The sequence below is a fragment of the Nomascus leucogenys genome, chromosome 12 (genome assembly GCF_006542625.1).
Source record: "Nomascus leucogenys isolate Asia chromosome 12, Asia_NLE_v1, whole genome shotgun sequence".
Classification (NCBI taxonomy): domain Eukaryota; kingdom Metazoa; phylum Chordata; class Mammalia; order Primates; family Hylobatidae; genus Nomascus; species Nomascus leucogenys.
This window is the reverse complement of record NC_044392.1, coordinates 8,326,484-8,342,515: the sequence shown is the minus strand read 5'-3', so window position 1 is coordinate 8,342,515 and position 16,032 is coordinate 8,326,484. Positions and strand designations below refer to the sequence as shown.

The following is a 16,032-nucleotide window of genomic DNA, read 5'->3' as shown; positions in this document are numbered from 1 at the left end:
TCAAAAAAAAAAAAAAAAAGTATCTTATTGTTGTTTGATCTGTATATCCTTATTAGTAAAAAGGAGTCTTCTTATGTATATGAGGCATTTGGATTTCCTTTTTTTGTGAATTGCTTATTCCTGGGCTTTCCCCTATTTTTCTACAAGGGTGTTTGTCTTTTTCTTATTCATTTTCTTGTTCTTTTAAGCAATAATATTAACTAGCATTTATTGTGATTACTTGTATTAATTCATATTATTCTCATAACAACCCTACCAAGTATATGCTATTCTTATCTTCCATTTACAAATAAGGAAATTGTGGCACAGAGAAGTTTAGTAAACTGTTCCAAGTTATACTGCTAGTAAGTTGTAGAATTGGGATTCAAACCTAGCCAATCTGGCTCCATGCTCTTAATCACTTTATCTATAGGATAGTAACCCCTTTTCAGTAGTCATCCATGGAGAATTGGTTCTAGGACCTCCCTCAGATACCACAATCCTCAGATACTGAAATCCACAAATGCTCAAGTCCCAGATACAAAATGGGGTAGTATTCACATACAACCTATGTACATCCTCCCAGATACTTTAAATAATCTCTAGATTACTTATAATTCCTAATACAATATAAATGTTAGTAAATAGTTGTTATCTTGTTTAGGGAATAATGAAGTCTGTACATGTTCATTACAGATGCAATGTTTTTCTTCAGAATATTTTCCATCCGTTATGGGTTGAATCCCCAGACGCAGAACCCACAATGCAGAGAGCCAACTGTATATGCATTATATTATAATTTTACCAGTATTATTACATTTTTATTTTTATACAACTTATTTTGCCTAACTTTCCATTTTATTTTTATACAATTTTATTTTTAACTTTCATTTTATTTTTATGCAATTTTTTAAATTTTCTATTTGAAATGGAAATTTTCAAATATATACAAAAGGAAACGGAATAGTATAATAAGTCCCTATGTACCTATTACCCAGTTTCAACCATTATCAACTCATAGCTAATCTTGTTTCATCTACATTCCACCCACTTCACCCTTCCCCTATTATGATGAAGTAAATCTCCTATTTTTCTCTAAAAGCATTTCAGTATGTATCTCTAAAAGGCCTTTTTAAAAACATAACCACAACACTATTGTTACACCTAAAAAATAATGATTCTTTAGTAACATTTTTAATTAAGTAAAATTTTTTTAAAAAGAAACAAGGCCGGGCGCGGTGGCTCACGCCTATGATCCCAGCACTTTGGGAAGCCGAGGCGGGCGGATCACGAGGTCAGGAGATCGAGACCATCCTGGCTAACATGGTGAAACCCCGTCTCTACTAAAAAATACAAAAAATTAGCCGGGCATGGTGGCAGGCACCGGTAGTGCCAGCTACTCTGAGGCAGGAGAATGGCGTGAACCTGGGAGGCAGAGGTTGCAGTGAGCTGAGATCGGGCCACCGCATTCCAGCCTGGGTGACAGAGCAAGACTCCGTCTCAAAAAAAAAAAAAAAAAAAAAGAAAAAGAAACAAAATCCTTTCTTAAAACTCTAAACTATAACTTTACCTTCTGCATTCCCCCAATAGTGTCATCTTGTTAATTTTGCTTTCTTCTTTCAGTACAAAGCCAGCATTAGTAAAACAACTCTCCCTATAATTAAAAAGGAAAACTGGGAGAGGGATACTTGTAAACTGAAAAGGCTGAGCCCAGAAGATAATACACCAACCAACCTCTTTCTCATCATTTCTAGGCCCCAGTGTTATCTGACTATTCACCTAAAATTGTAGAGACTTGAAGGGTTGTGGCAAGAACACTGGTATATAGCTGGGCGTGGTGGGGGGCGCCTGTAATCCCAGTTACTCGGGAGGCTGAGGCAGGAGAATAGCTGGAACCTGGGAGGCAGAGGCTGCAGTGAGCCGAGATCGCACCACTGCACTCCAGCCTCGGCGACAGAGCCAGACTCTGTGTCAAAAAAAAAAACAAACATTGGTATAGAGGTAAATTCTTCATTAAATGGGATTCGCTAACAGTGTGGGCAGGAGCTTGGCAGCAGAAGTCAAGATGGGGAGGAGGAAGGGATTTTCAAAAATGTTCCCTGTTGAAATAAGCCAGGTATTAGTAGTATGAATATTGAAAGCAGCTGGGAATAGGGAGTCCTGAGAGAAGAAATGGGCCAGAGAAGAAGGCCTTTGTCTGACATCAAAGAGCGACTGCTATTAGCCTGTTCCCATCCAGCTCCAAAACCTAGTCTACTTGTCATTCTGAAAACATATTTGTCAGCTGACCCTTGTCATCTTGCTTCTGTGTTAACTATTTCTTGACAAAAGAAGTATTAACTATACTAGCTGAATAGAAAAGCAGATCATGTATATTCTACTATCTAAACCCTACACTAGCAAGAAGCAGAATCAGTTCCCATTTCTCTCCATCCTAAAAAGCAACAAAACCCACGGTGAAGTTTATGTCTATCCATAGCCTGGTCTCACTCTCATCAACAAGCCTGGACTAATCAACAGAAGAGACAATCTGGCTGGAACTCAAATTATTTTCTGAGGAGAGTTACTACTCTGACATATTAAAAACAAAACCACCACCAAAAAAAGCAAGCAAAAAACAACTCCGTTGGACTGCCAGCTGCCTCCTGTTTAGACAGGAGCTGGTGTGTGAACAGCAGCAGCTGCTCTTCTGACCCTTGCCCTCCCAGCTTTCCCACTTTCAGCAGAGGTGCTCTTGTCCTGCCTATCGGTTTCAGTATGCGTTGCCCTCTCTGTCTCTCTGGCTGCTACTGTCCTCAAGCCTGTGAACAGCCTGCTAGGGAGGGGGGCAGCTCCCTGAAGACAGTTCCTTCAGAGACCAGTGAGAGTTGCGGCCTCTTGGCCTTAAGGACTTTCATTCTGAAGGAATGTCACACTTATCTTGATAAGTTACTTCTTATCTGTCATATAGGATGGTGAGTCTGTGGTCCCTGTATCACATGATGGACACAAAACCTGGAAATATGCCAGGTGTCTGAGCTGAGACTCGGTCACTTAGTTTTTCAGCCTTGGCTATACGTAAGTAGTATGACTGTGTCTGCGGTGAAAAGGTAGAAGGAATAGATGCAGAGGTTGGCTACCCAGAAAATGCCACATGCCAATTTGAATCATACTGAACGGCAAAGGAATCATACTGTTGCCAAAACGGTCACACTACAGATCACGGTCCAAAGGTTTCTCCTACCAATCTTTTCTTTAAGACTCCTCACAGACTCATGCAGAACATTCCCTTGCCAGTGTGGAGATCCAGCCCATACAAAGATGCCATCGCTATCTATGGTCTATTATCTAGCATTGATTTTACTAGGAGTTCCTAAAACTTTACATGCCAAGTTTCTGAAAATCTCACACTCAGTTACAAGCATGTGTCCTATAATGTTATGATGACTATACAATTTCAATTTTAATGCCAGTTGTACAACTATCAGTTCCACAGTTGGTTTTACCCCCAACTACTCTATCTGTTCCTACTTTTACAAAATAAAAGTTGACTTTGACATTCTTTTTTATCTGATGAAACCCAAATACTTGTTGATATGGTTTCAATCTGTGTCCCTACCAAATCTCATGCTGAATTGTAATCCCTAATACTGGAAGTGGGGCCTGGTGGGAGATGACTGGATCATGAATCATGAAAGTGGATTTCTCATGAATGGTTTAGCACCATCCCCTTGATGCTGTTCTCATGAGGATGAGTGGGTTTTCATGAGATTTGGTCATTTAAAAGTGTGCGGCACATCCCGCCCACAACCTCTCGTTCCTGCTGTAGCCAAGTGACATGCCTACTGCTCCTCTGCCTTCCACCAAGATTTTAAGTTTCTTGAGGCCTCTTCAGAAGCTGAGCAGATGCCAGCATCATGCTTTCTGTACAGCCTGCAGAACAGTATACCAATTAAACCTCTTTACTTTGTAAATTACCCAGTCTCAGGTATTTCTTTATAGCAATGCGAGAATAACGTAATACATTCATGCACCCCATATCCCAGTAGTTTCACTGCCTTCCTTCCTACCATAACACAACTATCACACTCCCCCACACACATATCCATGTTTATATGAGGCCCAAGAAACCTCTTGCCCATCCATAAAATAGACATTTTTCAATGGCCACTTTTTCTTCAAAATGTTGGGAGTCTCCAAACTCTAATAACAGAGGGCACTAAGATAGGGCTGTCTGTGGGGAAAATTTATCCCCAAAGAGGAAATTTTAGGCACAGATTGCTCAGAATTTGTATCTATCCTCAGCCTTATGCTGCTAGTGATAAGCAGGGCACCAGTAGGTAGACCATATCCCTGCTCTGCAAACATCAGGGCCCCTGTACAGTATCAGTGGCCCCTATCTAGGCAAGGAAAGTGCCCTACCTCATTTTATACCTTTTGCACTTTGAGGTCCTAATGTTTTTATTTCTTCTGCTGCAGAGGCCAACATGCCAGTAAAAGTTCTTTAGCCACTGGTGAATTATAACTTCGATCACCTACACAATCACACACCTACATGCCAGATGCTGTGCTACTCATGGTCTTGCTGAGTCCTTATCTCAGTGTTCAGATCTCTGAATTCTCACTTGCTCCTTGACCTTTAAAACATTCACAGCAACTGCCATTACCACTACCACCAGCAGCACCATCCATGCCTCAATATATTCCTCAAAACAAAATCATGTTAAAGCCCTAAATATGTCCAATCACAAAACAAACTTTTCTAGCCTTAAACCTTCAAATTGCCCTACCTCCCTCTCTCTCTCTCAACTAATCCCCAGATAACTCTGTGTCCCTCTCCTCTAATCCTGGAATTAGGAACCAAAGAAGGATGAGCCCTCTCCACCTATACAAATACTGAATGAGTGTTGCCCTCAGAAATTTCCCCACAGGGATGGGATTGCATCAGCTCTAGTAAGAACATCACTCTCCTGTGAGGAAGAGCAAGTACACTGGCAATAGCTGCCTGACCCCTTCCACATTTATTCCAGAGATTCATTCCAGAGATTCAGTTAGGCCCTTGCCCATCGTCTCTTGTGCTACACTACAACTTCTCGTAGCAGGGAAGCTGGTAAACAGACCTGCCTGAGAGTAAGTACTATCTAGCATTGCACCTTGAGAGATCATCCCACCAGATAGCTTGAGCAATTACGCCGCTTGGCTACCCAGAATCAGGGATTTTCCAGAGACAAGTTTTGGTTTCAAGCATCAAGGGGCAGACCTGAAATAGATTCTGCTTGCTGAGCTCCAGCAGACACTAACTCACATGGGGGTAAGTTTGAGAGGCACCAACATCGTCACTGCTCACCACGCTCAGCTTTAATGTGTTTGAGGGCCAAGAATCCAAACAGCAGTTTGATTATCTCTTGAATGTGCCCACCTACCTCTTCCAGACCCCATGATGGGGTGTGGCTTGCCTCCAGAGAAAGAGTGCCATCCTCTTCTGAGAAGGAAGTAGAGCTCTTTTCAGGTTCTGTATCTTTAGGCTGGATCCCGTGTATATGTGGCCCATCACTGCCATAGCCAGAGGAGGAGGGCAAAATGCTCACAGTCACGCCGCTGATGGACAAATCACTCTGAGAAGCAGGCAGTCTGGAATCCTGGGGGGGCACTTGACCCACATGGGAAGGCTCCGTGCGTCTTTGGCCTCCAGGCTGGTCCAGTAGTGATGAAGAAACAGAACATTCTACAATCCAGGAACCTGTCTGAGGGGCACCTGAAACACCCTTGGTTCCTTCCTCCACACTCCAGCCCTCTGAAAATTGTTCTTGATTTCCTTTACCAGTGGGGTAGTCTGTCCTAGGCAAAGCACAGCTCCGAAACCCACGCTGAATATTTCCTTTCTCCACTGCAGTCTCTCCTTGCAAAGGCAGCAACACAGCCCTGCTGCTGCAGGATGCTGTCCTAGGAAATTCCACCAGTTGGCTCACTGACTTCTCGCAGTTCCTTTCTGCTGGGTTATCAAGCAGGTGAGCAATGACAGTCATCCCCTCTTCCAGGGAATCCCAGACCCCTCCAGCAACTGATGACTCATTCTCTAACAAAAGGTGGGCGGTCTGGACCTCCCCTTGGAATCTCTCCTTTACCTGTACTATCATCCCCTGATCGACTACCTGTGAGTTGGGGGCTGAGTCCCCAGGCAGCAAAATATCTGGGGGGGTATGCTCTACCCCTCCCACTCGGTCTTCCTTTTGGAGACTCACTGTTAACTTCGTTAGGGTTTCAGTCTCTTCAATGACTCCAGTTCCTTCTGAGGTTTCTTCCTGGTGAGATGCCTCTGGAGTAGGGATTTTCTTCCCTCTCCACCTCCTTTTGAACCGAACCCTTTTCTTAGGAGATATGGGAGGCTTCTCAGGAATAGCTATTGACTCTTTCGGCTCCTTAAAACAGCCCAGTGAATTTCCCATTTCCTTCCTCTCCTAATCTCAGCAAAAACGCAGCTAAGCCAGTCCTGGGATCCCACAGAAATCCCAACCTTGGCCTCATCGGATTCGACGCACATTTAAAAACATGCACTATGCCGGCAATCCCTCCAATTCTTTCTCCCTCCCTCCCCGCCTCTCTCTGTCTCTTCCAGCCGCTGCCGATTCAGACAGCCATCTTACAGGCTCAGAGCTGCAACAAGACAAATTCAAAGCATCTCACTGCAGTTCAGAAATCACTTGACCTAAAAGCAGACAGAAACCGGATTGGCTGCAGCTTCCTCTCTCCAAATATGAGGTAATTGGAGCACTGCCCTCAGTAACACAAACAGAAAGCAAAAAGGAGCTAGAAACCAGGGGAGGGGAGAAACTAGGGAGGGCCAGGAGGAGGAGGGAAAAATGTAAGAGTAAACTGAAAATGGAGGGAAAAAGAAGAGAGGCCGTGGCAGAAGGTAACGTGGAGGAAGGAGGAGGAGAATAGTATCAAAAAGGGAAAAAGCAAACCAGCTCGGCTGGTACTAACCAGCAAGGGAAGGGAAGGGCCGGGCCAAGAAGAATCAAGCCTGGTGAAGCTGCAATTATGGCTCCCAAACTACAAAATGAAACAGATTTTAAGTGTTGCACCAAGATGCCCAAAAGAAAATGTCAAGCAGATATACATATTCTGAATTTTTTCAGGTCAGAAAACAATAAAATTATTTTAATCAAATTATAACCTGAAGAAACCAGAGCCTTCTTCTTACAGTTAAGAAAAGGAACACAGACTTTAAAGATCTGGCCTTCTGGAGCATTTATTTCCCTCCTTTTTCCTATAAAAGAAAAGAAAGATCTGTTAATTCTGCCAGCCAATGACACAGACAGGAAAAATCTGGAAGTTGGTTTTGAGTATAGTATGAGTGCTTGGTAAAAAGAATACCACTTCTAAATACAACAGATGAACAGGGTCTCTGATGAACAGTATTTGACATAAATGTTCAATAGTAATTATTGATGCTGCCCCTGCTAATATCTAATATATTTTTTGCACTTGCTGTGTACCAAGCACTGTGCAAAGTTATTTACATGGACTTTCTCATTTAATTGTCACAGTCACTATATGAGGTCAAAACTATTATTTTATATTTTATCGGTAAAGAAACTGAGGTTTGGCCAGGCGCAGTGGCTCACGCCTATAATCCTAGTACTCTAGAAGGCCAAGGCAGGCGGATTGCCTGAGCTCAGGAGTTTAAGACCAGCCTGGGCAACATGGTGAAACCCTGTCTCTACTAAAATACAAAAAATTAGCTGGGCACGGTGGCATGCGCCCTTAGTCCCAGCTATTCAGGAGGTTGAGGCATGAGAATTGCTTGAACTGGGAGGTGGAGGTTGCAGTGAGCCAAGATCATGTCACTGCACTCCAGCCTGGCCAACAGAGCAAGACTGTCTCCAAAAAAGAAAAAAGAAACTGAGGTTTAAGAAAGTTGATTAATAGCCCAAGGTTACACAGCTAATAAGTGACAAAGCCAGAACATGAACTTCTGTTAACTTTAAGACTTTTAATTTCAACCCCAACTACTCTCTTCTAACTACTGCAGTAGTGGAAATCTGTACTCAGTTGCCAGTTGTGTAAAATAAGAAGTTGCCCCACTGTTCTGAATTGGTAATTAGACTGCATGGACCAAGAGCTCAATCAAAGAGATAACACTTGTTGCCATTTGGGAGTAAGAGAAGAAGCTGCCAAAAAGAGGCTCAGGTGGTTTTTACTCCCATTGCAGCAGGGCAGGAAGTCTGAATTTCAGATTGTAAAAGTCGGATTCAAAAATGACCTTGTGATGTCAGTGAAGATTCCTCCACCCCAATTTTTTTTAGTATAGTATCTGCTATATGGGAAAAGACTACAACCCAAAGGGCTGTGAATGGAGAATAAAATTATATATGTGTTTCTTTCCTATTGCAGTTATTTATTCTACACCAAAAGGATCCAGGCCACACAGCAGAAAGCAGTAGCCTGCCTGGTTCCATGCAAGCCATAAAGACTTACACTAGCATAGCCTTAACTATCTTTCCAGGAGACCTAAAAAAAAAAAAAAAAAAAAAAAAGGAAAAGACCACAGAAGGAAAGCAACAAGAAGCCCTAAAGCAACGGCTTTTACACAATCCCTTCTAAGACACTCCTGATGTCCCATCTGACTCACAACTGCAGTAGGTGCTTGTCCCCTAAGCCTTATCCTTAAGGCTGACTGCAAAACTGCAGCACCATCTTATGGCCATCACAAACAATAGCAAGAAATAAGCGGAGACAGCATGGGAGAGAAACTCAGCCTACTGCAAATCATTTAATTAACAAAGAATCTGACATTACAATATGAAGTTCTCCAGGCAGGTACCAGGCCTTCACTCCTCCAATGAAGAAACCTGGAACTATGGAAACTTTAAGCTGCACTTGAATTTTATGAATGACATACAAGCAAACCAAAATCCTGAAACTGATGAACTTAGGGGCAAGAGAAATAGCTGCTTAATATGACTACTACTGCTGTAGAGTTTCTCTGAGAATTTACTTCTGTGAGCCTATTCTTTTTTTAAATTTCTGCATATGTCAGACCAATCAGACCTTCATTTCCTTCTGCTCCAGAGAAAAATTGGTCTAGGAAAGGAGCAGAGATTTCAGTAAGGTGGACCTAGGTTCAACTTCCCAGCTCATAAGCTAAGTAACTTAACTAGTTTATTAGATGGTTCAGTTTCCTTACTTGTAAAATGTGCATACTACCACCTACTTAATGGGATTGTAGACAAGGTTAATGAGATATGTCCATAAAGTACTTGGCTCAGTATTTGACCTACAGTAAATTTCTTTTCTTCCCATTTATTACTGGAGCTAAAAGTTATGAGACATCCCCAGCCCCCTGGGGGGATCCTAAGATATAGATGGTCCCTGACTTAAAATGGTCCAACTTATTTTTCGACTTTCCAATGGTGAGAAATCCATATGCATTCAGTAGAAACTGTACTTCAAGTACTCATACAACCATTCTGTTTTTCACTTTCAGTACAGCACTCAGTAAATTACATGAGTTAGTCAACACTTTACTATCAAACAGGCTTTGTGTTACATGATTTTGGCCAAATGCTCAACGGTTAGCTAATATAAGTGTTCGGAATATGTTTAAGATAGGCTAAACTATAGTTTTCAGTAGGTATATTAGATGTATTTTCAACTAAGTTAATTCTGATTACGAGAACTTTCCCCAAGACCTTTTCTCATCTAAACTGGGTCTCTTAACGCAAGACTTGCTGCCTTCTGGGAAAGCACACTTTGAGGCCTATACATTCTTTATGCCTTCTCCTTTGGCTTTTTGTAGATAACTGTTTACTGCCCACAGGTCTCCCACAGAGACAGCCAGAGTGAAAGACTCCAAAGCAAAAGAACTCATTCATTCGTTCATTCCACAAACACAAACGATGCCTCATCTATACGCCAAGCACCAAGTGCCATAAAGTGCACAAAAATGTAAACCTCAAGTCTAGCCAGCTAAGACCTCCCGTTTTTTGAAAATTTCAACATGCTAGGCATACACTAGTATTTAACAAACATTTGAGAGTTGGAAAACTAGTTTTGTCAGATTCTGACTATAAAGAATTTATAGTATCTTTTAGAAGAACTATAAATCTTAACCTATACCTTAAAACAAGCTTGGACAAAGCGAAAAGACAAGAAATCCTATCTGGGTGTGTAACCCAAAAAAGTCAGTTGGTCTCTGTGTTTCAGTTTCCTTATCTGAGAAATGGGCATAAGAAAACAGACATTACAGCCTATTTATTTGGTCTACGTACTCCAAAGCTTTGAGAAGATCAAATTCATGAAACAATCCATTCACTTAATAAACATTTACCGACTGCCTATTCTATGCCAGGCAAAGAACAAAAGAGACAAAAATCCCTGCCATTGTTAAGCTTACATACTAATGCAGGCATCCAGGCAGCAAATAAACAAGTAAACATGTAATACGTCAAATAGTAGTAAATGTTACCCAATACAATACTGTAAGTCATACAGTAACTTTGAGAGCAATTTGGCAAAATATAGGCAAATTGAAGGAAAGTATATAACCCAGCAATTCCAGTCCAGGTATCAATCCCAAAACCCTCTTTGCTATAGGCACAAGGATGCATATACACAGATGTTCACTGTAGCAGTGAGTGTTTTATTCATACAATTAAATAATACATTACAAATAATAGATCTGTTACACAGCTGCAGGGGTCACCACTTAAATTAGTTAAAATGAACAAATCATGCTGGGCACAGTGGCTCACGCCTGTAATCCCAGCACTTTGGGAGGCTGAGGCAGGCAGATCACGAGGTCAGAGGATCGAGACCATCCTGGCTAACAGGGTGAAACCCCATCTCTACTAAAAATACAAAAAATTAGCCGGGCGTGGTGGCGGGTGCCTGTAGTCCCAGCTACTTGGGAGGCTGAGGCAGGAGAATGGCATGAACCTGGGAGGTGGAGCTTGCAGTGAGCTGAAATCACTCCAGCCTGGGTGACAGAGTGAGACTCCATCTCAAAAAAAAAAAGAAAAGAAAAAAGAAAAAAGGGGAAAGGATATACCAAAGATACCATGTGTGTCAAATATAAAGACATACAAGCAACAGTACATATTGTTTATGAATAGATCATCGCTGTAAATGTACAAAAGCATGTATGGGAATGATAGGCATCAACTTCAGGATAATATTTACCTGGGGAGCAGAGAGGGCAAGAAAATTGGATGTATCTGAGATGTTTTATTACTTTAAAGAGGAAGAGAGAGAAAAAATCTTGAAGCAAATACAACAAAAGTAACAACTGTTAAATTCTGAAGGCAACTACACACATAAGGATCTGTTATATACTCTTCCGAGTATTTGAGATTTTCAAAACTAAAAATTCAAATTCAAATTAAAAAGAACCAACCCCATCAAAAAGTGGGCAGAGGACATGAACAGACACTTCTCAAAAGAAGACATTTATGAAGCCAGAAAACACATGAAGAAATGCTCATCATCACTGGCCATCAGAGAAATGCAAATCAAAACCACAGTGAGATACCATCTCACACCAGTTAGAATGGCCATCATTAAAAAATCAGGAAACAACAGGTGCTGGAGAGGATGTGGAGAAATAGGAACACTTTTACACTGTTGGTGGGACTGTAAACTAGTTCAACCATTGTGGAAGTCAGTGTGGCGATTCCTCTGGGATCTCGAACTAGAAATACCATTTGACCCAGCCATCCCATTACTGGGTATATACCCAAAGGACTATAAATCATGCTGCTATAAAGACACATGCACACATATGTTTATTGCGGCACTATTCACAATAGCAAAGAGTTGGAACCAACCCAAATGTCCAACAACGATAGACTGGATTAAGAAAATGTGGCACATATACACCATGGAATACTATGCAGCCATAAAAAATGATGAGTTCGTGTCCTTTGTAGGGACATGGATGAAACTGGAAAACATCATTCTCAGTAAACTATCACAAGGACAAAAAACCAAACACCGCATGTTCTCTCTCATAGGTGGGAATTGAACAATGAGAACTCATGGACACAGGAAGGGGAACATCACACTCCGGGGACTGTTGTGGGGTGGGGGGCGGGGGGAGGGACAGCATTAGGAGATACACCTAATGCTAAATGACGAGTTAATGGGTGCAGGAAATCAACATGGCACATGGATACATATGTAACAAACCTGCACATTGTGCACATGTACCCTAAAACCCTAAAGTATAATAAAAAAAAAAAAAAAAAAAAACAAATTAAAAAGAACCTCTACCATTTAGCACATTGAAAAAAATGTGTTAAAGCATTTTAGAAACCATAAACCTCTGCACGAAGTTATCAATATTACCAGCCTCATCAGCAGTCGCAAACCTTTAATCTGGATCCACCCTCTCCCTTCTCCTTCAACTGAATATTCCCTTGAGGTGAAAACTACCACCCATGTCTACATGTACACCATTATTCTACTTCATTAACACCAATAACACAGACTGACCGTAATAACAATTTTGCTGATTCCCTAACATGTAACAGTTCTACTCTGTATTTCCATTTGGCTTTACATAGCACATGTTCTTGGTGAGAACAGCTAATAGATGCTCAATAACAAAAGACTAGAAAACCACAATGACAGATAACTATGCCAAATCTGATGCAAGACAAGGCGGCGGGTGGGGGGGGGCACTCCACATGATCCTTCAGCAGTCAATCAAAGGCTTCACAAGCAGAGAACTTTTCCCCACACACCAGAACACTTAGCTAACATAGGCAAACACCAAGCCCTCAGAACGGCAAAGAAAAGGAATCCATAGTTAAAACTGAGAAAATATTCTGGGAGCGGTGCTCCCACCTACAAGAAGACAAATAAATAGGCATTTGGCTGTGCTGAAATAACAGAGAAAAGCAGGTAGCCAATATGCGTGCAGAAGACAGACTAGGCCAAAGCTGCTATTACCTTTCTGTAAAATTGGAAACAGGAAAAAGAACAGTGGGCTGTGTCAAAAGCCCTGGAAGTTATAAGGTCAATTAATAATTATAATAAATTGTTACTAGTAACTGCTGCCCACTGTTGAGTTTATACCGTGTTCCATCATCCTAACCCATACCTCTCTCATTCTCTAAACCTCTGTCAAGTTATTTTATGGTATGTCTGTTCTCACTCTCCTAAATAATAAGAGTCCAACCAGATGGTCTGTATCTAGTTCAATTTTGTATCTTCTGTAGTAGACTCTTTTTTTCTTTTTTTTTTTTTGAGATGCAGTCTCGTGTAGCCCAGGCTGCAGTGCAGTGGCACAATCTCGGCTCACTGCAGTCTCCACCTCCCGGGTTCAAGTGATTCTCATGCTTTGCAGCCTCCCGAGTAGGTGGGACTACAGTGCGCCACCACACCTGGCTAATTTTTGTATTTTTAGTAGAGGTGGGGTTTTACCATGTTAGCCAGGCTGGTCTTGAACTCCTGACCTCAAGTGATCTGCCCACCTAGGCCTCCCCAAGTGCTGGGATTACAGGTGTGAGCCATTGCACTCAGCCGTGTATCTTCCATACACTCTACCCAAGACCTTGCTCATAACTGATTCCCAGTCAATGTTTGTGGAATTCAATTAAATAATACATTTTCCTGCAAACTAAAATGACAAAGAGATACAATTTCACACTCACTGTGATAGCTATAATCTAAAACAGACAATAAATACTGGTGAGGATGTAAAGACACAGGAAACCACATACATTGCTGGTAGGAATGTAAAATGATACACCATTTTGGAAGATAATTTGGCAGTTTCTTTAAAAGCTAAACATGCTTACTGTACAATCAAGAAATCCCATTCCTAGGTATATACATGTATACACAAGAGAAATGAAAACATAAACCCACACAGACTGCTATGCAAATAAGTTTATTTATAATAGTGAAAAAGTGAAAACCACTCAAATGTCTATCAACTGGCTTAATATTTAAACAAAATACATGACATATCCATACAACAGAATATTCAGCAATAAAAAAGAATGACATACTGATATGTGCCACAACATGGATGAACCAAAAAATATTATGCTAAGTGAAAAAAGCCAGATACAAAAGACCATTTATCATAGGATTCCATTTATATGAAATGCCCAGAATAGGCAAATCTATCAAGATAGAAAATAAATTAGTGGCTGCCTGAGGCTGGTGATGAAAATGTACAGTAACTGTGAATGAACAAGAAGGATCTTATCTAGATGATGAAAATTTCCCCAAACTAGATTATGGTGATGATTGTACAACTCATAAAAATCACTAAATTAGTTGATTTGGTAGTATGTAAATTATACCTCAGTAAAGTTTTTTTTTAATGAATGCATTTTCCTAAAATAAACAAACAATAGAAATTATAACCAAAAAGGTGTTTTAAAACATTTAGCTAACTACAGAGAAAGGGAAGATACAGAATGGAGGGAGCAGAGATGGAAGCTAGACTTCTCTGAACACAATTGGTATTTAACTTTTTAAAATTTCCCTTTGGAACAATATAAATGATCTACATAATGTAAGGTAAAATTGAAAGGAAAAAAGCAACCCCCCAAAACTGAAAGCAAATAAAAACAAATGAACCTTAATTGTGTATTGAATTTGTGGCTTAACAACAACAGAGAAATTATTTCAAGTGACTTCAAAATATAGTAATTTGTGTCTGGGCCCAGTGGCTTATGTCTATAATTCCAGCATTGTAGGAGGCTGAGGCAAGAGAATGGCTTGAACCCAGGAGTTCAAGATCAGCCTGGGCAACATAGTGAGACCCCATCTACTTTTTCAAAATAATAAATAAAATAAAATACAATTATTTGCACATCCTTAGAAAATATACGCTAAGGACAAAAAGAACAGCAATGAAATAATAAAATTCTAAGTAATCATACTGCTAACAATAACATTCATATTGTTACTTGGATTCATATATATTACAAATAACATATATGGTTTTACAGATCTCTGTGTGTGTGGGAAAAGCATAACCACATTACTGTTGTTAAGATCAAGATTTTCAGTATAAGAAAAAAAAAGATATAAATATAAAGTCAAAGAGGTTAAACAAAACCCTGCAATCCTAAATTTGAATTCAAAATATCAGTACAAATTCATGGGGTTTTTTGTTTGTTTGTTTGTTGTTGTTGTTGTTTTTAGAGATAATACAAGTATTGCCTAGCTCTGTCCACAGAAAAGCCTAGAAATAATGGGCAACCGGCCGGGTGTGGTGGCTCACACCTGTAATCCCAGCACTTTGAGAAGCCGAGGCAGGTGGATCACCTGAAGTCAGGAGTTCAAGACCAGCCTGGCCAACAACCCCGTCTCTACTAATAATAAAAAAATTAGCTAAGTGTGGTGGCACACGCCTGTAATCCCAGCTACTTGGGAGGCTGAGGCAGGAGAATCGCTTGAACCTGGGAGGCAGAGGTTTTGGTAAGCTGAGATGGTGCCATTGCACTCCAGCCTGGGCAACAAGAGCGAAATCTGCTTCAAAAAAAAAAAGAAAAGAAAAAGAAAGAAATAATGGGCAACCTAGGAGCATTCAGACTGTGGTCAATAAATAAGAGAACCAGTTCCTAGGAGAGATTAAGAATTTCAGGCCTGGGACAGAAAATATAAAAAAGAGTCTGGAACACCTCATCGCACAAGAAATAAAGGAAATTATCAAAGACCACTGTGGTCATGCCAAAGGACTCAGAGTCAACTTGAAAGCTTCTTTACAGCCAAAGATGGAGCTATTTGATTTTATTAAAAAGAATAATAACTGTATTTGATTGGAACAACATTAAGTCTGCTTAAAAATCCATGAGTCACAGTGATACTAAAAAAAAATAATGGTGAACAAAAGAACTATTATTGGTCACCTTTGAAGAATCTTAGCAAACCAACTAATTATTCTGAAAAATAGTAAGCAGAAAGAAATGAAATTTTTAAATGCTTCAAGGAAATGTTTTTTCTGGACGGACGCGGTGGCTCACGCCTGTAATCCCAGCACTTTGGGAGGCTGAGGCGGGTGGATCACCTGAGGTCGGAAGTTTGAGACCAGCCTGACCAACATGGAGA

At 40.7% G+C, this 16,032-nt stretch overlaps 1 protein-coding gene across 33 annotated transcripts in view; it reads right to left on the bottom strand.

The window, feature by feature from the left end:
- Nucleotides 1-16,032, bottom strand: part of MACF1 (microtubule actin crosslinking factor 1) — a 406,463-nt gene that overhangs the window by 215,541 nt on the left and 174,890 nt on the right. For 21 of the 33 annotated variants that reach the window (XM_030823484.1, XM_030823496.1, XM_030823492.1 and 18 more), the window contains exon 1: nt 5,382-6,631. The exons of the other annotated variants lie outside the window; for them this stretch is intronic. In XM_030823484.1, the coding sequence (XP_030679344.1) occupies nt 5,382-6,404 (1,023 nt within the window). In that variant the 5' untranslated portion in view covers nt 6,405-6,631. Of the gene's footprint in view, nt 1-5,381; nt 6,632-16,032 lie in introns of those variants that run through there. 33 annotated transcript variants of the gene reach the window in all.